The sequence below is a fragment of the Oryza sativa genome, chromosome 2 (assembly GCF_034140825.1).
Source record: "Oryza sativa Japonica Group chromosome 2, ASM3414082v1".
NCBI classification, from domain to species: Eukaryota; Viridiplantae; Streptophyta; class Magnoliopsida; order Poales; family Poaceae; genus Oryza; species Oryza sativa.
Window position 1 is genome coordinate 24570305 of NC_089036.1, and position 22258 is coordinate 24592562.

The 22258-nt window shown below is 44.4% G+C and overlaps 4 protein-coding genes across 4 annotated transcripts; 2 read left to right on the top strand and 2 right to left on the bottom strand.

Annotated features, from left to right (window-relative positions):
* The first annotated feature begins 3182 nt into the window (after positions 1-3182).
* On the top strand, positions 3183-6695 carry LOC4329960 (uncharacterized). Its single transcript, XM_015767566.3, has 3 exons — positions 3183-3615; positions 5378-5881; positions 6125-6695. Exons 1-3 carry the CDS (start codon positions 3364-3366, stop codon positions 6365-6367), a joined length of 999 nt encoding a protein of 332 aa, XP_015623052.1. The 5' UTR covers positions 3183-3363; the 3' UTR covers positions 6368-6695.
* A 1582-nt stretch (positions 6696-8277) lies between these two features.
* LOC4329961 (phosphatidyl-N-methylethanolamine N-methyltransferase) lies at positions 8278-10136 on the top strand. The gene is made up of 2 exons (XM_015769823.3): positions 8278-8601; positions 9753-10136. The coding sequence occupies exons 1-2, from the start codon at positions 8345-8347 to the stop codon at positions 10000-10002; spliced, it is 507 nt and encodes a 168-aa protein (XP_015625309.1). The 5' UTR covers positions 8278-8344; the 3' UTR covers positions 10003-10136.
* Positions 10137-10555: 419 nt separating this feature from the next.
* On the bottom strand, positions 10556-12334 carry LOC4329962 (putative disease resistance protein At3g14460). Its single transcript, XM_015769820.3, has one exon. The coding sequence runs from the start codon at positions 12288-12290 to the stop codon at positions 10719-10721; it is 1572 nt and encodes a 523-aa protein (XP_015625306.1). The 5' UTR covers positions 12291-12334; the 3' UTR covers positions 10556-10718.
* A 167-nt stretch (positions 12335-12501) lies between these two features.
* On the bottom strand, positions 12502-15909 carry LOC4329963 (nuclear cap-binding protein subunit 2-like). The gene is made up of 8 exons (NM_001401904.1): positions 15705-15909; positions 15375-15598; positions 14219-14357; positions 14097-14130; positions 13759-13857; positions 13198-13251; positions 13035-13120; positions 12502-12939 (listed from the first exon to the last, which is right to left on the bottom strand). The coding sequence occupies exons 1-8, from the start codon at positions 15720-15722 to the stop codon at positions 12862-12864; spliced, it is 732 nt and encodes a 243-aa protein (NP_001388833.1). The 5' UTR covers positions 15723-15909; the 3' UTR covers positions 12502-12861.
* Between the last annotated feature and the right edge of the window lie 6349 nt (positions 15910-22258).

A 22258-nucleotide genomic window follows, 5' to 3' on the forward strand; every position in this document is an offset into this window, starting at 1 on the left:
TCTCTCACAATTAAATTTTTCTGCTATTCTTTGGGCTTCAGCATCATCTACTCCTATCACGAAAACCTCACTCTTTTGGTAATTAATTTTCATGCCTGACATCGCCTCGAAGCAATACAGCAAGAACTTCACTGTTAGAATGTTTTCTTCTGTGTTCTGCAAAAAAAGGATCGTGTCGTCGGCATATTGCAAGTGAGTGAGCCCTCCAGGCACAAGGTTTGGAACCACTCCCTCTAAGTGACCAGCTTCCTTGGCCAGGGTCAACATTTCAGAAAGGGCGTCGGCAACCAAGTTAAATAACAATGGGGATATAGGATCCCCCTGTCTAAGACCTTTCTGAGTCTTGAAATACCCATCCACCTCTCCATTTATGTTTATGGCCACTCTCCCGTTCAGAGTAGCTTTGCCCACCCATTGAATCCATATCTCATCAAAGCTTTTTTTCCTTATCACATCAAACAAAAAAGACCATTGTACTTTATCATAAGCCTTCTCGAAATCTAGCTTTAAAATGATCCCTTCTAGTTTTCTAACACTCAATTCATGAATCACTTCGTGTAGAATGACCACACCATCTAAAATGTATCGACCAGGAATAAATGTTGTCTGGCATTCTCTAATGATTTTCCCTGCAACTCTTGACAGTCTGACCGCTAACACCTTAGTAATCAGCTTAAAAGCAACATTGAGCAAACAAATTGACCTGAATTGTTTGATTGTATTGGCATTCTTAATCTTCGGAATCAAACTTATGACCCCAATAGTTGAGCCTCCAAAGATCTAAGTTCCCTTCAAAAAGAGCATCAAGCATTTCTTTAAATTGCATCTTAAGTTGTCCCCAAAACTCTTTCAGGAAACTAACTGGCAGTCCATCCGGTCCTGGGGCAGTGTTTGATACCATTAATTCATCATGCCTTGGTGTTAGAGGCGGCAACAGAATGGGTCGAGGCCGAATTGGACCGGAATGACCCCATCCCAGAACCCACAACTGGAGGAAATGATCCCCACCCCCGCCAGGGTCCCACAATTTGCACCTTCGCGTCTTTGAGTGTCGTTCGCCACGCTGACTGTTGAGCATAGTATCTTGAGCTTCTCCTAGTGAGCGGTGTGGACCATCCATGATGGACATGCTCCTGTGTGGGTGAGGGGATAGTTGGACAAGCAACACTAAGGGAGGAGGATGGCAGGCTGGCGGCATGGCATGACCATGCAGAAGCAACACTCACAGCTAGCCGAAACCCTCATCTGCGGGCAACGAGGGAGCATGGTCCAGAGGAGGACAAATAGTGGCGCAACATGGTTGTGTGAGAGCAAAGAGAAAACTAGCAGATGATGACATGACTATGGGACTGAGGGGAACATCCGCCACTTTGCGTCTTTGCAACTCAACTTGTTAGGGCAACAAAGTCAAAGCAACTGGCAACGTGCAGGTGTTGCGGGAAGGGATGTGGGGATAAGGTTGGGATGAGTAGGGCTTTTCCTTGGGTTATTAGTAGGATTATTGTCTTTTGCAATGGACTTGTAGAATGATCCAATGTACCTTACCGTTTTAGAGACTCGTGGGTGAAAACAAAAATCCACCCTGGTCCGCAAGGAGTTAAGCCCCTCCTCGACAGACCTACAGGTGAAAATTTGCCTTATCCCCGTACGAGCGGGTACCTGGTGGGGACTTAACCCCAACAGGGCAATTGCCATCTCTACTTAGTGTTGACTTGAGGTGGCGTGGTCTTGTGATGTCAAGTAGGTAACATATCATTTAGTTAATTGTCAGATGGGCATGGTGTGCTTTAGCTTGCTTGGATGCGTGAGCGATGTTTAACACACATGTGTGCCATGGACTTCTTTTTTATTCATGTGAGCTTCTTTTTTTGTGTGTTACATTGTAATAATCAGTTGTAGCTCGTTGAGCAAGGGTCGGAATATTCTATTTCATTATCTTAAAAGAAAAAGTGTGCCATAGACTGGTTTTCGCGTTTGCGGCACTGAAACAAAACATATGACCCTGTTTACCTGTTGCTTCTCTTGGCTTCCTGTCCTGTCACCCCCGGCGAGAAAAAGGATAATATGCCACTCCATTTGGTGGGTTTAGATAAAATGCCACCCAATACATTGCAAAGGATAAAATGCCACTCAGTAGGTTACTTTCAGGATATTTTGCCACTTTGAGGGATTTTAAGACCAAAATACCTCTAGCTGTGGATAGAGAGGAAGAGGGAGGAGCGGAAGGTTGACCCGGACGATGCTCATGCTCGCCGGCAGCGGGTGGCGAGCACACGGGGGGCGGGCTGTGACATGCAGACAGGGGGAGGAAGATGGCGGCGAAGAGGGAGGAAGACGAGAACTGCAATGGGGGAGGAAGACAACGACGCTTATCGGGAAGGACGACGACGACGATGGGGGAAGAAGACAACAGCGATGGGGGAGGAAGACGCCGACGAAGAGGGAGGAAGACAACGGCTGCGACAAGGGAGGAAGATGACGACTGCGATGGGGGAGGAAGACGGCGGCGGTGATGGGTGAGGAGGGCAATGCCGACGGGAGGAGGGAGGAGGCAACGGCGATGACGTGGAGGGCTCTCCAGCGCTGCCCGCACGTGCGCTCATCCCCTCCGGTGCCACCTCGCGCGCTTACCGGCATCTTATTCCTCTCCTTGTCGCCGCTAGCGGGAGCACAGACGGCACTCGTTCTTCCCTCGTCGCCGCCCGCTACCGGCGACCACGGCCGCCGTCGTTCGACTCCCCTCTCTGGCTCTCTCTCCCTTCCTCTCTCTCTCCATAGTAGGGGTATATTTGTCTTAAACCTCTTCAAAGTGGCAAAATATCCCAAAGATAACCTATTAGCCCTATTTGGCTAATGGTATAGGGAAATGATTTCCCATCCATTAAAATGCATCTTTAAATCCTAGCCATTCATTCTCCCTCTTTCATTTAATGCTAACCCTTCATTCATTTCTCAATCTCAATCTCACCCCCATTTTCCATTATCCAAACACACTGATTGAGTGACATTTTATCCTTTCCAATATATTAGGTGGCATTTTATCGAAATCCACCGTATGAAGTGGCATATTGTCCTTTTTCTCCTCACCGGCTAAGCCTCCAGAACAGGGCCCATCCACTTCTCCATAGACCGGACCCATCAAGCAGGCTAACAACCGAACCGGCCAACCCCTGCCTCCTTCCAGAAGCGCCCATCTCTATTCTCGACCCATCCATCCCGTCCGTCCGTTCGTCCGTCCGAGCCGGCGCCGCGCGAGTTATCCCCGTGCCGTGCGCGCTGCTCGACTCGACGATAGCCAGCGAGCGACAGCGTGCAGCGGCCAAAGCCAAACTCCGCCCCCCTCCCTCCAATCCCCCCTCACCCATGGCTGCTCTCCTCCGCACGGCCGCCGCGCTCGCGCCGCCGCCGTCTCCCGCCCGGGATCCGCGCCGGCCGTCCTCCGCCGCCTCGTCGCTCGCCTTCGCCAGGCGCGCGGCGGCGCGGCCGCTCCGGGCGCAGCCGCTCCTGCCGCCCGCGGCTCGGCGAGTCCCTGGCTTCGTCGCGGGCCCGCTGCTGCGGCGGCGGCCGCGGGTAGGAGCCACCGAGGCTGACGAGGCCGCGCAGACGGCGACTGAGGTGAGAGGGGCTTGCTTCCCCATCCCCCATCGGGGGGTGATTTTTTTGCTGTAGCTTCTGTAAATCATGCTGTTACTTTGTTATCCGATCGATAAGCAGTTAGTTTTGAAGAGGGCCTATCAGATTTGTAATTTTGTAGCGTATCAGATAAAAGCTAGATAGCAGTGCTTGGTTCAGAACCACAAATTGCTCATCCGTAGGATACACAAGTTTTGTGTATTAGTAACTCTTTTAGGTCATGGTGTGGTATTTGATCGCTTCATACTAGCATTTTCTGCACGAATTGTTTACGAGTAGTATCTACCTTGTTTGTACCATATCTCATTTAAGCTTATGTATCCATCGAATTAATGCGAACTGGCTTTAGATGCAGGAATCTTGTGGGTGGTTTTATGTTTAGTTGATCAGCTTTTTCTATATGCTATTATGTCAATTAACAAAGAAATCCCATTCTGTGCTTTATTTGGGTGATGCAAAAGTTCTGCACTACCTATGTGAAAGCTTGGCTTATCATGATGGATGATAAAATGATTGAATTTGACCTTCATTGGTAGCTTCAGGAAATTTAATACTCAATGTAGGATTTTTGTTTCACCTGATTTAATTAGTTTGGTAAAATTCTAATGGAATGCCAACTAAAGTACTTTTTCCTGACTTCTAATGGTTCACATTCTAAAGTAAGTTGCTTTTCTTAATTTGCATTCAGCATAACCATGTGGACCTCAAGCTGGTCAAGATAAATAAATGTTTTATTTAGCTTAGCCATTGTGCAGTACTCCCTCCATCCACAAAAGTTAGACATATTTCACATTTGAGTTTTTCCAAATAAGTTGTTCCTATTTGTAGTCTTCATGCATTCAATACATAAATGAAGAGATAAATTAAATGTTTGATTAGAACCCAAGGAGTCATTTAAATACTCATTGGTTGCATGCTTGCATTCACTACTTGATTTTGTAACATCCAAGATGATTTAATTTCTCCTTGGTTTTGGTGACAAAAGTAATATGTGTAACTTTTGTGGATGGAGGGAGTATGAAAGTTGGAAGGATCTGTTCTTTTTCATGACTAAGGCTGGAAATAGCAAAGTTTTGCTGATATGGGATTATTTCCAATCTATTTTGCATGTCATTGATCTATTGGGGAATCACATTTGGCATAGGTCCTCTTTTAGGAACTTGTACATCAGTACTTGTAAGTGTTTGCCATAGTTGTTGTGTAACTTCAGTATTATGAATGCATTTTAGCTGTGCCTTCCACACTTCCCTGTGCTTACACGTGTGAAGATGCTATTTTATTTTCTCAATGTTTCCTATCTTTGGCCCATGTGTATTTTGCAATCGAGTTACTTGATAACATGGAGTTATTGCATTGTTGCAAAAATCTTTTCTCTGACTCTTTACTAGTCACATTTAGCTATCCTGTTCTATTTCCTTAGATTCTGTAAGAGCAAGGCTAGATTATATAGTAGGTCAGTAATGCGACCATTTCATTTTCCAGTTTTTAACGCGAGGGCCTGTGCAGATTATATTATAGGTTTATAGCACAAGAGTGTAGTGCATCTCTTTGTCAATATTTGAGGTAAGAAACTGCATTCTGCTGAAGAGTCGTATAAATGTAATACTGACAGTTGTTGAGGTGGCATGTAGCACAGTAGCAGTATGTTATTTCACTTCCACTGCTAATATAAAAGCAAAAGAAGTTGACCCTTGTCAATAGAAACACTTGGCTTCTCATTTAGACATCTTTTTTGATGTCACAGGAGGATTCTGAAACTGGAGAAACTGGTGCAGATGATGCCGCTGCAGCCACAGAAGAAACTCCCTCTGTTATTGTCACAGCATTGCAATCATACAAGGAAGCTTTGATTAATGATGATGAAACAAAAGTCGCTGAGATAGAGGACTTTTTATTCTCTATTGAGGAGGAGAAAAATTCTCTTTTGAGCAAAATCAGTACCTTAGGTGCAGAATTGACAACTGAGCGAGACCGTATCTTGAGGATAAGTGCTGACTTTGATAACTACAGGAAAAGGGTAGAAAGAGAGAAGCTTTCGTTGATGACAAATGTGCAAGGGGAAGTTATAGAGAGCTTGCTGCCTGTCCTCGACAACTTTGAAAGAGCAAAAACACAAATAAAGGTGGAAACTGAGCAAGAAACAAAAATAAACGACAGCTATCAGAGCATTTATAAGCAATTTATTGATATTCTGAACTCACTAGGAGTTGAAGATGTGGAGACTGTTGGCAAACCATTTGATCCTATGGTAAGCATTGTTAGCAGCACATGACATACTAATCCAGTTAACTTTTGAATCAAACACTTATTTACTCAAATATTGAAATTTCCATGTCTCTTTTAAATTTTGTGCCTTCCATGGTTTTGGGTGATAAGTCTACTATAAAGGGCTGGATATGTGTAGGAATCTATTTTATTTTCCAAAATTTCTTGGGTTTTCAAAGGGTGTTACTTTTCTTAATAAGAATTGTTTGTGCACCTTCTGTTTCAGCTTCATGAGGCTATTATGAGAGAAGAATCAGTGGAGTATGAAGAAGGGGTCATCCTTCAGGAATTTCGTAAGGGTTTTAAACTTGGGGAGAGATTATTGCGCCCTGCTATGGTCAAGGTGTCTGCAGGACCAGGCCCTGAAAAACCCGTGTATGACGATCCTGCGATGGTTGAAGATAGTGTAGCACCTCAAAAGGTCAAGGAGGCTGAAGATGATGGTTTTGATGATGATAATGCTGAGTGATGGGGCTTTATTTTTTATTTCACAGGAAAAGTCCAGAAATTTTGATGTTTTTCTGGAATGTGTCAAGCAGGTAATAGGATAGAGTTAGAAATTTGACTCAAAATTTCCCCCTTCCTGCTGTTGACGCTGAGTGTTGATATTGCCTCAAAATTTCTGTTTCCTCCGCGTGTGGTCAATTGTTATGGTTAGGAAATTTTCTCCGTTCATCGAGCAGTTGCAATGATAAGCAGAGGTAAATTGGTTTTTGATCGGTTGGGAGTATTGGAGATCATGTAAAACAACAGTAGTAGAGAATTCGATCAGCTCTTTTGTTTTTTCTTGTTTCCAATATTTGCTCTTTTGTTTTTTCTTGTTTCCAACATTTCGCTGCAAAATACGGGCCTGTACGGATTTTAACCAAAATAAACCTTATGATATTTTGGCAATGCCAAAATTTTGGCAGGATGGTAATATTGTTAAAATTTTGGCAGGATGACAATATTATCAAAATTTTGGTAGGATTTCTTATGTATTTAGCAAATCTAGCAACAAACTGAACGTAGACATTTTTTTAATAACTTAAAAAAGATGGTATGGTTGAAAATAGCATCAAAGGGCTGGTTTGGTTTGTGACCTAAATTGGTCTTACCAATATTTGTCAATGCTAAATTTTGACAAGTTTTGGCATGACTAATTTTGGCAAGGCAAAGTTGTGTTTGGATTGAAACCAAAATAGACTAAGTTAACTATTGAAATGACATATTTTCTTAGACATGCCAAAATTTGGCTTCAAACCAAATAAACAGTAAACACTATTAAAATTATCAAATATTGATAATACCAATTTATGCCTCAAACCAAACCAGCCCAAAGTAAACACGCCTTACGTTTCCTTGTCTTATCTTCTGGTTAACCACTAGAGCGTGCCTGGTGCCTTGTGTGCTTGTGGACTACCAGTCACTCGATGCAAAATACGTTTCCTTGTCTATCTTCTGGTTAACCCCTAAAGCGTGCCTGGTGCCTTGTGTGCTTGTGGTCTTGTGGACTACCGGTCACTCGATCACCATCTAGAAATTTCCCAGTCCAGTCTTGTAACCTGCCATCAAGAATCAGGCTATGCACTTGATTTCATGGGAAACCTTAAACAAAAACAGATGATCTCCAGTCTTGCAATTTGCCATCAAGAAGCAGGCTATGCACTGGATTTCTTGAGAAACCTCAACAAAAACATTAAACATATATACTCACTAACTCACATGCTGTCCTTACATAGTAGACTTGTATCCTAACGGTGACGTAGTACTTTTGAGCTGTCCTAGGATGGTACTACTATCTCACATGCTTGCCGCAGCTTTTTTAAGTTTTAAATCTGTCGAGAAATATAGGATGCATCTGTTCGCTTTTGCGGCTGCTGTTTTGCAGTAGAAGCGTATCGGTTCGCTGTTACAGCCTAAATGCGAACCGTTATTGGTAGTGGGCCCTATACATGTCGGAATCTATCTACGGCCACGCATCTGGAGTCAGTGCTGACGAGCACACAACACACACAGGCAGACAAGCAGAGGCAATGCATCAGTTTACAGAAGATCCATTAATCAGCTATAAGCAAAACAATGGAATTGCTGATGTTTATAAGCATCAGGTACTGCTGAAAAGCAACAGCGTCTGCAAAACGATGGCGCCCTGTCTTGAAACAAAGGCATCATTAGCAGAGTTGTAGCAAGTGACATGCTTGCCGCAGCGTTTAAGTTTTAAATCTGTTGAGAAATCTCTTGAAACAAAGGCATCATTTGCTGAGTATATAGTAGTTAGCAACCAAGTGACGGTGAAGAATACATGGCATTACTACTAGTAGACTTTACACATGTCAGTATGTCACGAGGCTCGTGACCCCAGGATGTCTAGTGTGAGTCGCCCCAGGTGACCCAAGTAGTGTGCCGTCGCGACGACACGAAAATTCCACGAGCCCCTCGTGACCGCTCTGCCTTCGACAACGAGATGGAAATGGCGGCGGCGGCCGTCGGCGTGCTGCTGCCGTTCCCGTTCTACTGGGCGCTCTGGAACCACCCGCAGCGGTGGGTCGACCTGTGCGGCGGAGGCGGCGGCGGCGTGGACCCGTGCCGCCGGATGGCGCAGGTGTCCCACGTCCTCAAGGCGCTGCAGCTCCTCGCCCTCGCCTCCGTCGCCTCCTTCTCCTGGCCGCCGCCGCTCTACTCCGTCGCCCTCCTCGCCGTCGGCCAGTACCTCAATTTCAAGTAAGCGAGATATATCCCCTAAACCCCTCTTCCGACAGTCGGACGCGATGCTATCCCCTCGCGTTCGGATCGTCTGCGACTTTCTAGTTTCTATGTGTGTTGTGCTAGGTTTTCGGTGTAATTTATCTGTTCCCATCTGTGATCTTTCCATGATCAATAATCCACTAATTGCAGTTCAGCACCAAAAATTTGCGATTGTATAAATCTGTGTTGGTCGTTTGTCGATTTAGTGCTGCAGAATCAACAGTTTGCTGTAGGGACAAGGGATGAGTAAGGGATGGGACGATTTTCAAGCAGGAACAACGATCATCTGCTTCTATTTACCAATTATTACTGATTTATGAATTTTCTCCATGATTTGCCAGAATGGCATCTACAATACACACACACACACAAAAAAAAAAAAACTTATAGCTGGAGTATAATTTTAAAAGCACAAGCAATGCTCTCATCTAATATGAAAAAAAAGGGGCCAAATTTCATCTTAAGTTGATGTGTACTCATAATGCTCTATAATGGACTGATGCATCTATTGTAGTTGTCCCGTTCTCGTTCAGTATTTGTTTTGCATTTTAACAATATCATTTTTGCTATAGTTTTTGTCCTAAAGCCCTATCTTCCTTAAATGATTGCCATACCTTGAAATAAGATAGGGCCTTCAATATTAGTTATAAACATTTAGAATTGTTTACAATTGTTAGCGATTTAGACACTTAGTGATGCAAAAGTAAGTTAAGTGTCATAGACTTAACAGTGCTAATCCATGACTCATTGAGTTTGATACCTGTGAAGCCACTACCCTGGGGATTAGTCACTGCTAACTTATTTTTATGCTAATTCCTATGCATTCTATGTTGGACTTCTAGCAACTCTTTACACCAGTAGGAAATAGTCTGAGGTAGTCGAGGAGGCACTCAAGCTCCAAAATTTGTTTTTATTCTGATTTTAACGTCTCTTTAACAGAATAAAAACACTTTCCTATAATCTTGAAACGGCCACTTCGGCAACACATATTATTTGAGCATTTGGTAATATGAGTATAGTACACAACAGTTTATAGTAGACTAAATTCTGTATTTATCACAAAGACGGAAGGGGTAATCATCATTCAGTTAGTTAGCTTGTGGCTGATATATGTGATTTCTCTTCAGGGTGTACCAGCTGCTCGGTGAGCCAGGCACCTACTACGGTGTTCGATTTGGAAAGAAAATCCCATGGGTGACAGAATTTCCATTTGGTTATATCAAAGACCCTCAATATGTTGGCAGCATGCTCAGCCTTGTGGCACTGCTTTGTTGGGTTCCATTCCAATATGTTCTTCTCTGGTGCCTCGGCTACGTTTTCATGATGTGGGTGGAAAGCAAGGAAGATCCTGCCACTCGTGCCAAGCTGCTCTCCTGATCACTTAGCTGCTGTTGAATCTGTAGCAGGCTGTCCCTTAGCTGTTCTTCTTGGATGCCTCTCTGACAATGAGTGAAAGTCTGAACTTGATCGGTTGGTTCAATAAAAAGTGTGTGCCATATTTTTGCTGCCAAGTGATTACAGCCGTTTTGGCGCATCATATTTCAGAGCTAGGTATATGTGCTATACTGTTTCACAGCTATATTGCAGAATTCGCCGGCCAGTTCACGTACGAGAGCGGCGACTTCTTCCTGGTCAGCAAGTGAGCAAGAGGCTGGAGGCCGAGGAGATGGCCGTCGCTGCCGCCGGCTTCCCGGCGGAGCGCGCGGCCGTTGTGGAGGACTTTTGCCGCCGCGCCGCTGCCATTGCCAAGCACTCGTTCTGGACCGGCGTTACTACCAGGAGCACGACGGGGACGACGGTTACTCTGACTAGTGTTAACATGGAGACCGTTGCAGCAGGTTGACATTCACTGGATTTTGTACATAACTTTTAATTAACTGGGTTTCAAATTCACTGAAGCGGTAGTCAAATGTCTAGGAAGCATGATCAGTGATACAAAAAATAAATTTCCGTTTAGTTCACAGTCACTGTACATCAATGGAACAGAATGGGTCCGTACATACGCAAGCAAGACGTAAATTTCATCAAGATCATATACTACCTAGAAGCAAGCAAATTAACATGGTTTTATACAGGGTACCAAATTCATTTTTCTAGGACGCACGTTCTAGATGGACCTCTTCCTCCATGACGCAGGAGAGCTTGTAGATCTCGTAGGGAGGGATGCGTGATCTGCATAGGATGACATCCACGCACCCAGAGTCATCACTGCGACAACTGTAAGCTATCCCTCCTGCCACACGATTAAGCTCAGGTCCTAATTGAGGATCGCCCCCCTGCTTGGTGATGGAGCAGCTACGAAGCGTGAGACGCATCGGAAGCACAAGCTTGAGAGCGATCCGCCCGATCAGCGCGAACTCCTGCACGTAGCCCATGTCGGCCTTGATCCTCTTGGAGTTCGAGGAGCGGCAGAGATCCACGAGGCTCTGGAGTACGGCGCGCCAAAAGCACTCCCTTGGGTCGGATCGCATCAGGGCGATCAATATATGCATCCCTAGGAATGACCCGTTCAGGACGGATGCGATCTCTTTAGCTGTAGCCGCCAGCGCTGGGTGCGCCGGCCCTGCTGGATCATTCGCCGCTCCGCGAAAGGCGAGCGCCTTGAAGTGGTACCAGTACTCCTCCTTGGACATCTTCTTGGTTCTGATTGCCTCCTCCGTCGCGCCGAGACCCGCCTTGGTTTGGTCGTATTCGCTCGTGACGACGACCTTGCTCCCGTGAGCCATTGGTAGGACCCACGCTGTCTCGGCGAATTCGATGACGGCCGGTGCGTCCTCTAGTATGAGCAGGGACCTGTTCCGGGCAAAGCGCTCTTGCCGGACGATGTTGTGCACCGCGTCGAGGTAAATCCGGTGATCTTCCAAGCTCCGGCTTGACGTGTCGTCCGTGGCGGCGGCTGCGCCCGCTCCAGCGGCGTGTAGGGGCAGCAGCACTTCGTCGAGGCCGAAGCGCTCGATCACCGCGAAGTGCGCGCGCACTCTCGCGTCGTGGGAGGCATCGTGTATGAGGGTGCTCTTCCCCGTGCCCCTAGGGCCGACGATCGGAAGGACGCCGACGACGTGCGCAGCCGCCTCGTCCTCCTTGAGCAGGAACGCGACGATCCGCTGCTTCTCGACGTGACGCCCGATCGGCACGCACCTCTCCGTGTCCACGCTGACCCTCCGGGGCACCCGCCGGTAGGTGCCCAGCATCTGGAGGAACGGGGTCACGTTCTGGAGGACGGCTTGCAGATGGGCGAGGGCGCGGGCGAGGGCACGGGACGAGTCGTCGTCGTCCCTGCTGCTACTGCCGAGCACGAGGCGCACCGCGGCGCCGGCGCTGGTGCGCAGCCGCTTGGCGGCAGCGCCGCGAGCGTCGTCTTGCTGCTGCGCCTGGATGGAGACGGAGCGGTAGCGGAAGGTGTCCAGCACGTAGTAGCCCCGGTACATGCTCTGCGTGAGCTCCCGGAGCCACAGGAGCAGCCTCTGGCTCGTGACGTGCCGGCCCTGTCCCTCGTCGACGGCAGCGTGCAGCTCAAGGAGCAGCAGCTGGAGCTTCTCCAGGTCGTCGTCCTCCACCACGCCGGTGGTTGCGCGGCTGCGGTAGGAGCGGATCAGCAGGGAGACGAGCCGGCTGGTCAAGTCGGCGGCCAGCGCCGGAAGGAGGAGCTCCTCCACGATCTTCATGATCTCGATGACTGCCGGCCGGCCTCAGAGAAGTGATCATTCACATATTAATTTGCTATCGACTTTGCTATCTGTAAACGTCGATGCACAATGTCAGCGAAATCAACATCGTAGTATTGTATCAGAAAGCCGCAGGAAGGTTCGCGGTTGTTCGTTCGATAATGAGTAATTTTCACATTAGACCATATATTTTGACCGAAGTTTCACAATTAACAAGTGCTAAACCAACATTTTCACTTAACACCAGGAACAAGCGAGTATTTGCAAGTTTAAGGCGGCAGTTTTTCAGATAGTTCGCAAGGTAATTGTTACCGACCAAAATCAATTAGTTGCCAACCTAAATAACAGGTCAATACATAAGCTGAAGTGTCAATAAACACAAAATCCATTCCCAGTCGCATGCGAGACCTATGCAAGCATGTGGTGATGAACCGCAACATAGAAATGAGCTGACGACAGATATATAAGTCATATGGTACACAACAGGGTAAAAAACATAAGCTCGACGGGCTTTACTAGTGTAGTCACTGCAACTGCCCATTTGCATTTATCAGCAATTGTTTCTTTCAGTTCAGCGCCGGCGTCTCTTATCATAATCATCGTCTTCTTCATCAGAATCACCTTTCTCACGAAACCTAGGATTCTTCTCCTGCAAACATAACCACGAGATATTTTGTAAACATATTGTTTTTCCGAAGGGGTAGTACAGGAAAAGCCAGATGACACGTATGCAGGCTCTAATACCGAATCAATCGCATCTCTCTTGAACTCAGAGTCAGGTGCTCTTTGCGACGATCGCTCATCGTTCCGGTAACGTTTCCGTTGGTAATCTGGTGGCAGCACACCAGATTGTGTTAGCTATTAGTTCAGGGGAAAGAAAAGAACAAGAATATGCGAGATGTGCGACCTCTGTCGTTCCGGTAAGAATCTCCATACCCTCTCTTCCTGTCACCTCTGTCATCTGCATATTTCAAAAAATGCCAAGATTTGTGAAAATGATGAAATATAATCAGGAACATGTTTGGACAGAAGATAAACAGTAAATTGATTGGACGGTATGCTGCCAAGGATTGAATCAAATAAAGCAGTGAACCAAACTCTCAACCAACGCTTTTTGGTGGCAAACGACAAGGTAAAATGCAGCTAAAGTTAACAAGTGAGATCAGAGTCAATAGTGGAAAGGCACACATGGTCACCAGAGAAAAAGGTAATGTCTAATTATGCTTTACTAGAATAAAAAAAGGCTACATTATGCATGAATGCTAACTTCATGTAAATATGATCGGACCAGTTATAAAGCAAATTGTTTCACCATAAAATACTTCCAATTGAAAAATATATCAAGAGGCCACACATGCAAATCTCTAACAAAGCAATTACTGCAGTTAATAAGGTTAACACAAATGAAAATTATACAAGGATGTAGTTAAAGGCTTAAGGTACAGTCCTCAAAACTTTCAGCACTTACATTGAGGTGGTGCATTAGGTTGAAAAGCACCTCCATAGTCAACTAACTCACGTTGTGCTTCTAGCTCTTTCTGAACCATCTTACCATAGCCACCTCTTCGTAAGATTCATTAAGGAAGTAGCCAACTCAACAGAAAAAACATAGCAGCATGTAAAGGCATACAAAATTTAAAGGAGCGCTATTAAGAAACAATCAGCAGATAGTTGAATTGCCATATTTAGGATGGATCTACAGGTAACATTTTCATCAGTATGAACTAACACGGATGGGTTTCTGAGTTACCAGCATAACCCCGCTCTAAATGTAATAAATGGTAATTCAATAGTACCAAAGGATATCAGGATCGTAGTCCGTGCGGTACTCATCCCTTACCTATGAAAAAAGAAACATGAACTATCATCAAAAATATGGTCAAATGTCATACATTTGTTATTCATGCAGAATAAGATCATGGTAATACTTGTCCACCACTCCGTCCACGACCCCATTGTCTGCCTTCTTCAAAGCCCCAATCAAAATCAACACGAATTGGGCGATCATCAAGCATTGTTCCACTAATATATTTGACCGCATCTTCAGCATCCTCCCTGGAGTAGTACCTGAAAGGAAGGAAGGTATTATAACGATATGTAGGCTAACAGCACATACACCGTTGGCTCAAACTAGATAAATGTCATTTTTACATCTTCCAAAATCCAATATAAACTAACAACATGCCCGATGCACAAGACAATAAAGCAATATATGCCTATCAGAGAATAATCCCTTCCATAACTGTAAGGTTAATAGAAGATTGATAATTCAAGGGGTGCCTTGCTGCCAGGAATCCAAGACACGCACACCAGTTAAAGGAACTGTGGTATATATTTTTTGAATGAACAAAAAAGACATACTCTAACCTTAACAGATCAGAGATCAAGATGATGCCACATTTCGAATTAGAGGTACAAAGTATGGCTAACTACCAGCATACAAAACCCCAAATTCGAACACAAAACACCAAAACAAGAGCCTGAATACATAAAAAAGATCCCAATAGACTCTCAAAAATCACCAGTTGGCCAAATATAACTTAAACCATGCCCCCTCGACAACCAAGACACATCTGGACCATATTGCGGACTAATCAACACTACATCAGATTAAAAGTAACCAAACAAAGGGTAAAAAACAAGAAACTTGGTGCACTATATTGGCCCATACTAGCGGACCAAAACCAGCTCTCCAAGGAGCCACATATGAGCTCACTACTACAAAATTACTCACTTAACCAATAGCAATATCTAACTGCTCAAGCCAAATATTCGCACTGAGATAGAATTCTTTGCTGCCCGTATTCTAGGGAAAATCACACATTCCTGCCAGTACCAACACAACATCAGACTCCTAAAACTCCCTTAGCTTCTCTGTCACAAGTCACAACCACCATTGATACTTCACTGTTAAATCAATGCATAACTAGAACTAGAAAAACATCTTAAAAGGCACCAAACTACATTTGGACACCCGCTTATACTAGAATAAAACAGAAGCAGCACCTTTAATTTGAACATAGCACCAAACTACATCTCTTGTATTAAAAAAAAAACGGATTGAGGAAGGAAAGGAGAGGGTACAGTATGAAGCAGAAGCCGCAGGGGGTCTTGGAGTTCTTGTCGAGTCCCATGATGATCTTCCTGATCTCGCCGGCGCGGGAGAAGAGCTCATAGGCCTGCTCCTCCGTGGTGTAGAAGGACATGTTCCCGACGTACACCGTCACCGACGCCTGCAGCGCCGCCTCGTACTCCTCCTGCGTCCCGGTGAACCGCCTGTCCCGGTACGCGGACAGCTTGGTCGGGTCCTGGAAAAGCGAATCGGGCGAGCCGCCTCAGAGGAAGGGCGAGAGGAGGGGGAATCGACGAGCTCGGGTAGCTAGGGTTTCGGAGGGGGGGGGGGGGAATCCGTACCTTGAAGAGGGACGCCATTGCTGCGGAGCGGCGGCCGCGCGAGGACGAGCTGTTTGCGATTAGGGTTTTGCCTCCGATTTCGAAGAAGGTCGGGTGGGGATTGGGGAGTTTTGGGGAAGGGTTTCACCCTCCTTGCGGGGGATTTGCCGAACCCTAGTTGCCCGGGAGGCCAGGAGCTGCAGCCTCCAGGTAGGGGAGGACGGGAGGAGCGATGTGAGTTGAAAGTCGGAGGAAGGAGATGAATAATTTTCTCCGATTTCACGAGATTTACTCTAAGTTTGGGGTAATTCCGTTAAATTTTAGGCCCTCTTGAATGGGAGGATTGGTACGAGAAATTTTAAGGATTGTAATCATAGAGAAAAATCTCCTATCATACAACCCTTTATTAAAGGAAAAATATTGAATTCTACTGTTTTGTTTGAAATTTCTATGGAATAAACAATCCTAAAGTGATTTTATATGAAAATAACGAATTGTCATAGCTCATGTTTTCAATTTTTTTCTTACAATTTTTCTTGCGATACAACAACACCTATTTTAAAATTTCCTTTTGTCTTTCTATAAGAATTAACAATCCTTGTTACTAAGTCGTGTGTTTTTTCAATTTATGTGTTTTAAAGGAGTCTTTAGAGCATGTACAATAGCGGGCTATTAGCCAGCTATAAACATATTTTCATGAGATAAAAGATGAGAGAGAAAAGCAGCGGGCTACAAATATGTAGCCAGCTGCAGTACGGACTTCAAGACGTAATGTGTGTATGACAGGTAGGACCATATGTTAATAATATAGTACGCAACTATTGTATGAATTGGCTATTAGATCGGCTATAAATAAATTGGAGCTAGTAGTAGGCTATACTATTGAACTTGCTCTTAGGCAATAAGAAACTTCAAAACCAAACTGAATTTTGGTTTTGAAATTCAACCACGCTTTTTATGCATGCTAACTCGAGACGAGAATCTGACTCCTAATTGCTTCAGAATTTTTGCCAGACCATAAGAAAGCAACGTACATGATATGGCCATTGTCACAACATGGGTTATGCTTTTTGGAAAAAAAAATCTATCTAAATATAGCTAAAACGAAATCACCATACACGTTAATTGAAGAGAAAAAAAATAAATAACTATACTGCCAGGTCGCGGTAGGTTTAAATTAGAGTGAAATGCGCCGTTATTACCATAACTTGCAAGGTGGGTGTAATTTAGTCACCCATATTGTAAAATGCTCAAACAAATCACTCATCTTGTTTTGGGGGTGTAAATCATATAAAACATGTGTCGTATGGAGTGTTCGCAATGAAGTTATATGCTATATTAATTTATTTTGCAAACATGGTCACACGATTCATAAATAATCCAACGTGCAATACTACCGGTAGTAAAATTCAATTAATGATGAATTTTGTTATTGATTGCCAAGCACAATATGACCGTGTTCATTGAAAGTAGGGGTAGTAGTATATACATAAAAATATAAGTGTTAATTTGTAATTTTAATGCTTATCCTGTCTACATTGGTAAAAAATGCATGATGCTAGGTTAATATGGACTCCAATTTGAAAACAAACAATCGATGTGAAAATGTATTTGATAACATTTGCACTATCGAAGCAAGATGAGTGACTTGTTTGAGCAATTTACAAGATGAGTGACTAAATTGCACCCACCTCGTAAGTTGTGATACCATCGGTGCATTTTACTCTATAAATTATAACAACGGAGATTATATCTCATATATAACTGTCCGATCAGTTTTGTCCATTCAACATTCCTTCAGCTCACAAACAGACATAGAAGCAGTCAGCCCATGAGCAAACGTGCGGGTCTGTTTGGCACAGCTCTAGCTCTAGCTCCACCTCTCATGAAGTTGGAGCCCAGCCAAACAGTTTTAGCTCCACGCAGAGCTGGGTGGAGCGCTCTCACAAAATGAACTAGAGAGGTGGAGCTGGTTTTAGACAGCTCCACAACTCCACTCCAGACTCAACTCCTGGAGCTAAATTTAGGAGTTGTAGCTCTACCAAACAGGCTCGCATACGGATACGACCCATTGCTTCCTTTACTTCTGCAACTCGATGGTCTCATGCAGGAATCCCTTCTTTCTATAAAGTTAATAAAGTTAATGTGCATTAAACACCTGAAACTAACATGCAAGCATAATATTTATTAGCACTCCTAAAAGCTACATGCAAGCATGCCACATCAACCCATTAAACACAAAAAGCTCAACATACAAACATATAATAATTATATCTACAATTTATTTCATTTAAAAACTAAACATACACATGCTAAATCATCATTCTCAAATTATTTTCATAATATTTCAATCCAAATTATTTTATCATTTCTACATTGTCTAACACATATCCCGCAGCAAAGCATCGGACATCATCTAGTTAAAAGGATTATTAATCACAACTAGAAAAAGCATTTTTCCCGACATTGGGGTCTTTTTTTCGCAGGCTGACATAACCCTTGGAACCAAATGACCGCCTAAAAAATATAAATCGGGGTGAAGTTCGCTGTTCGCCTGCGGACTACTTAAGCGATGCCTGCAGGCGAACCTTATGTACTCCACCTGCAAAAATCGTACCTACCACAAAAAAAAAAAATCTTAACTCCTTATCTTCTCCTCCCACCCCCTCCCTACCACTCATTTCCCTCTCAACTCTCTCTCTCTCCCTCAACACTTCTTCTCCTCTCCCCACCGGGCCCGTCCCCCTCCCCTCCCTCCCTCCCTCCCCGCCGGAGGGGGAGCGACGGCGGCAGCGCGGACGGCGACTGCGGCGGTGCGGCTCCCCTCCCAGATCCGGCTGGAGGGAGGTCAGGGGAGGGCGGCGGTGGTGAGGCGAGGCGTGGGGCCAGCCACGGCGCGGGGTGGCGACGACAACGCGCGGGGCGGGGGCGGCGGCTCCGGCGCGGCTCCCCTCCCAGATACGGCCGGAGGGAGGCCGGGGGAGAGCGGCAAGGCGCGGGGCCGGTTTGTTCGTCTAGAGGATTTTCGTAGGCGGGCTATCGATTTTCGCAGTCGTTGGTCTATAGGCGGTCCTTCCCCCGCCTGAAAAAACTACTTTTGGCCGCCTAAAAAAATGATTTTTCTAGTAGTGAATCACATTACATCATGAATCATGCCTGCGCATATGTACTCGTACAGAATACGTACAAATATATGTATTGGTACATGCATATATCTTTATATACATCTATTTAATCTAATCTAACATACTTAAAATGATATATATGTTAAAAATATATGTAATGTTTTCACAGAAATTCCCGTACGTCACTCCCCTTAAGCTTAAGGGGGGCATAGGTGCTGTGTTAAGACTTAAGAGATAGTGCTGGGAAGATTATGTTTGCATCTTATGATCACCTTGCTCATTGCCATATAGTGCACTGGAGGCAGAGTCAGAGATGCTCGCCTGTAAAGAAGGAATTGCTCGGGCCTTGCAGTGGACCCTGGTGCCGATCATCATTGAGTCGGACTGTCTGGCTGCAATCAATATGATTCAGTATGAGGAGAGGATATATTCGGACATAGCCTTTCTGATCCGTGAAGGTCAAGGACCTGCTATTAGGAAATAGGGAGATTAAGGGCATGTTCATCTTGCTGTAAAAAAACCTTATCAAATTTTGGCATTATCAAATGCTAAAATTTTGGTAACTTGCCAAAATTTTAACATGATTTCTTATATAATTACCAAAATTTGGCAGGAAACTAAATATAGTCACTTTTTTTAGCAACTTTACCAAAATTTGGTAAGGTTGAAAATGACACCAATGTGAACAGGCCCTAAATTCATCAAGGGCCAGAGGAGCTAAAACTGTATTAGCCATATTTTAGCGAATAAGGCTCGATGCGAATATGTGTTTGGGCTCTGGCTAGAAAATACTTATAACTTTATCTCACGTATGGTTTGTGAGGAAGCTTCTCTTGAGTACTACCTTCGTTTCAGGTTATAATTAATAAATCTAGACACACATATATATGTCTATTCATCAACATATATATGAATATGAACAATACTATAAAATCTTATAATATAAAACGGAGGAAATAATATATTCCCTATTTCTCGAAAAAAAAAATAATTGCTCGTTGCTGTACCCGTCCGTCAGCTATTGACCTGTCTAGCCCAGGTGTGGCCCAACATCCATTGTCGATCATGACCAGGCCCGTATGATGGACAATCTCTCGAGAAAAAACCAAGACATTAGGATTGGGTTTTTGCAATTTCAAGCACATATTCGCACATATCTCATTATCATCCGAAAGAGGTCCAGAAGGATAGCAATCTACTCCCTTTATCTCACGAAAAATCAATCTAGAGTTGAGAGTACAGGTTATATCCCCTCTAATCCTATATTGATTTTTTTGGGACGGAGGGAGTATATGCTGCACAAGTACAGAAAATCGATCTGTTGTGTTAAAGTGCTTTCTGCACTAAATGAATCCGGGTTCATCTTATAATGTTACACTCTCTTCCTCCTTAGAAAAAAAAAATCAACTTCTAACTATGTAGATCTATTTAAATTGATAACCAGAAGTTTATCTTTTTTATGACGGACAGTATTTGAGAAACAAAACGCTGATGATTGTATGAGACTAATCAGCATTCAGCAACCTAATTAACCACCATCGAATTCAGCAAGAAACGTGTGTTCGGTCTTTGTGTTGCAAGCAGCAGCAGAGGATGGCAGGTTTTATGGTCGTGCTGGGCCGGCGTACGATGACTTATCCCCCATTCGGCCCATCTAGAATCATCTCTTCATCCACAAGCAGCCAGCCCATCAGGACCTTTTTATCCCAAAGCTGTAGTCAAATTCGAGAATTTTTTTCGTTTTTAGATTTTTTTTAATATTTACAGAAATAATCTATCGACCAAAAAAATTGTAGAAATAGCCCCTACCGCCTCAATGGTGGGCGGCAAGCTGACGTGGCAGACGATGGGTCGACCGCGCCGTCTGCCGCCATCGGCCAAAATTGCGATTAGGCCCTTGCCGCCCATACAGAGGGCGGCAAGGGGCTAATTGCAATTTTGGCCACCCATAAAAAGCTTGGGGCCGTACTTTTTTCATCTGGGTCCCTTGCCGCGATGGCGGCAAGGGACCCAGATGTAAAAGTACGGCCAAAAGATTTTTCTATGTTATGTTAATAATAAATAAAGAAGTATTTATTGGTAAAACTTGTTAATATTGTTATAAAAATGTATTGAAGTTGGTTGTTGCGCAATTTCATATGTTAAGTGAGGTATTATTTTGTACCTTATTCGACGTATTAGTACTCGGATAATTTATATAGGCCTATCGCAGTCTGGGTCGTAGAAACATTATATGGACTTAAACAAGGAGAATTATGTAACATGAAGAAATAGTAGTACAATTTGAACATGATATTAGATTCGAACTAGGAGGGAGGTAGTGCAATAGTTGAACACAACGACAATGTAGTAATGGGACAAGGAAGCATGACAGTAGAAATTTCAATATGCCAAGTTGTCCGATAATAGCTAACCCCTACGTGAGGATCCCTCTCCTCTCTCAAACCGCACTTTAGTAACCCTGTATTGCTCTGGTAGTTCAAGCTGCACATCACGACTAGGTAGAGTTAGAACCCTTCTGGTGTCTATCCATTCTCTGTATTGACATCTCCTTAGTGGTTCCTAAGAGGAAAGAATAGATGTAAAACGAGCAAAGTTAGGAAATGTTGTGAGAAAATAAGGATTCATGTAATCAAAATATTCTTACCATGAAATCGTCGTCAAGAATATTTGGACAAACAAAGAACCTTCGACCCAATGTTGTAGGCTTTATGGAACGAAGAACCTGACAACGATCACTAAACCTGTATCTTGGACGGGCTTCCCATGGAGGGAGTGCCGTAGTTAGCACCCGCCAGTCACTCTGTTGTTCACGATATTATCGTTCATAAGCCGCTTTTCTCTGTAAGTATTGCTCAGTACTTTCGGATGCGAAATACCAGCGACCTTCTTGTAAACAAGTGGTTAGGTCGAGAACGGGATTTTCTGTATCGACCCACTCGATGTATACGCAAGCCGTAGTGCGGGTCTGCTGAATAGAGTAGTGTTACAAAGAATAAAGCGATTGCCCATACGGAATGAATAAGCATATGCAGATAATAAAATACCTCACGGTCATAGTTAGGGCACCTAAAAAAGCGCCTTCCTCGAATATCAGGATTCCTCGAAGCCATTAGTTGGCATCGATCACCGCATAGGCAGAGAGGACGCTGGCACCAAGGTGGTAGTAGGTATACACAAGGATCGCTACGCCAGTTTGGATCCTCAACACTCCGGCGTCTAGCCATTGACGAAAGCCGGTCGGATTTGTAATGAAGCAAGTGGGGAAGAGAGTACTGAATGTGACTGAGTTCTGAAAGATTGTGAGGCCTCACTCGTTAAGGCGACTTATATAGGCGCAAAAAATCGAGTGATACCCCTGACATGTGAACGTGGTGGGGTATGGTGGGTACGCCTGATTGGGGCCGAAAGTTACATGCCTGATCAGCGCCGAAAGTTACATTGGTTGTA

Coding starts and splice junctions, on each gene's coding strand:
- LOC4329960 (XM_015767566.3), top strand. CDS start 3,364: ATGGCTGCTCTCCTCCGCACGGCCGCCGCGCTCGCGCCGCCGCCGTCT. Junction 3,616..5,377: donor CCGCGCAGACGGCGACTGAG/GTGAGAGGGGCT, acceptor TTGATGTCACAG/GAGGATTCTGAAACTGGAGA. Junction 5,882..6,124: donor GCAAACCATTTGATCCTATG/GTAAGCATTGTT, acceptor CTTCTGTTTCAG/CTTCATGAGGCTATTATGAG.
- LOC4329961 (XM_015769823.3), top strand. CDS start 8,345: ATGGAAATGGCGGCGGCGGCCGTCGGCGTGCTGCTGCCGTTCCCGTTC. Junction 8,602..9,752: donor GGCCAGTACCTCAATTTCAA/GTAAGCGAGATA, acceptor ATTTCTCTTCAG/GGTGTACCAGCTGCTCGGTG.
- LOC4329962 (XM_015769820.3), bottom strand. CDS start 12,290: ATGAAGATCGTGGAGGAGCTCCTCCTTCCGGCGCTGGCCGCCGACTTG.
- LOC4329963 (NM_001401904.1), bottom strand. Junction 13,252..13,758: donor ACCTAATGCACCACCTCAAT/GTAAGTGCTGAA, acceptor TGAAATATGCAG/ATGACAGAGGTGACAGGAAG. Junction 13,121..13,197: donor TTCTTACCGGAACGACAGAG/GTCGCACATCTC, acceptor TGCTGCCACCAG/ATTACCAACGGAAACGTTAC.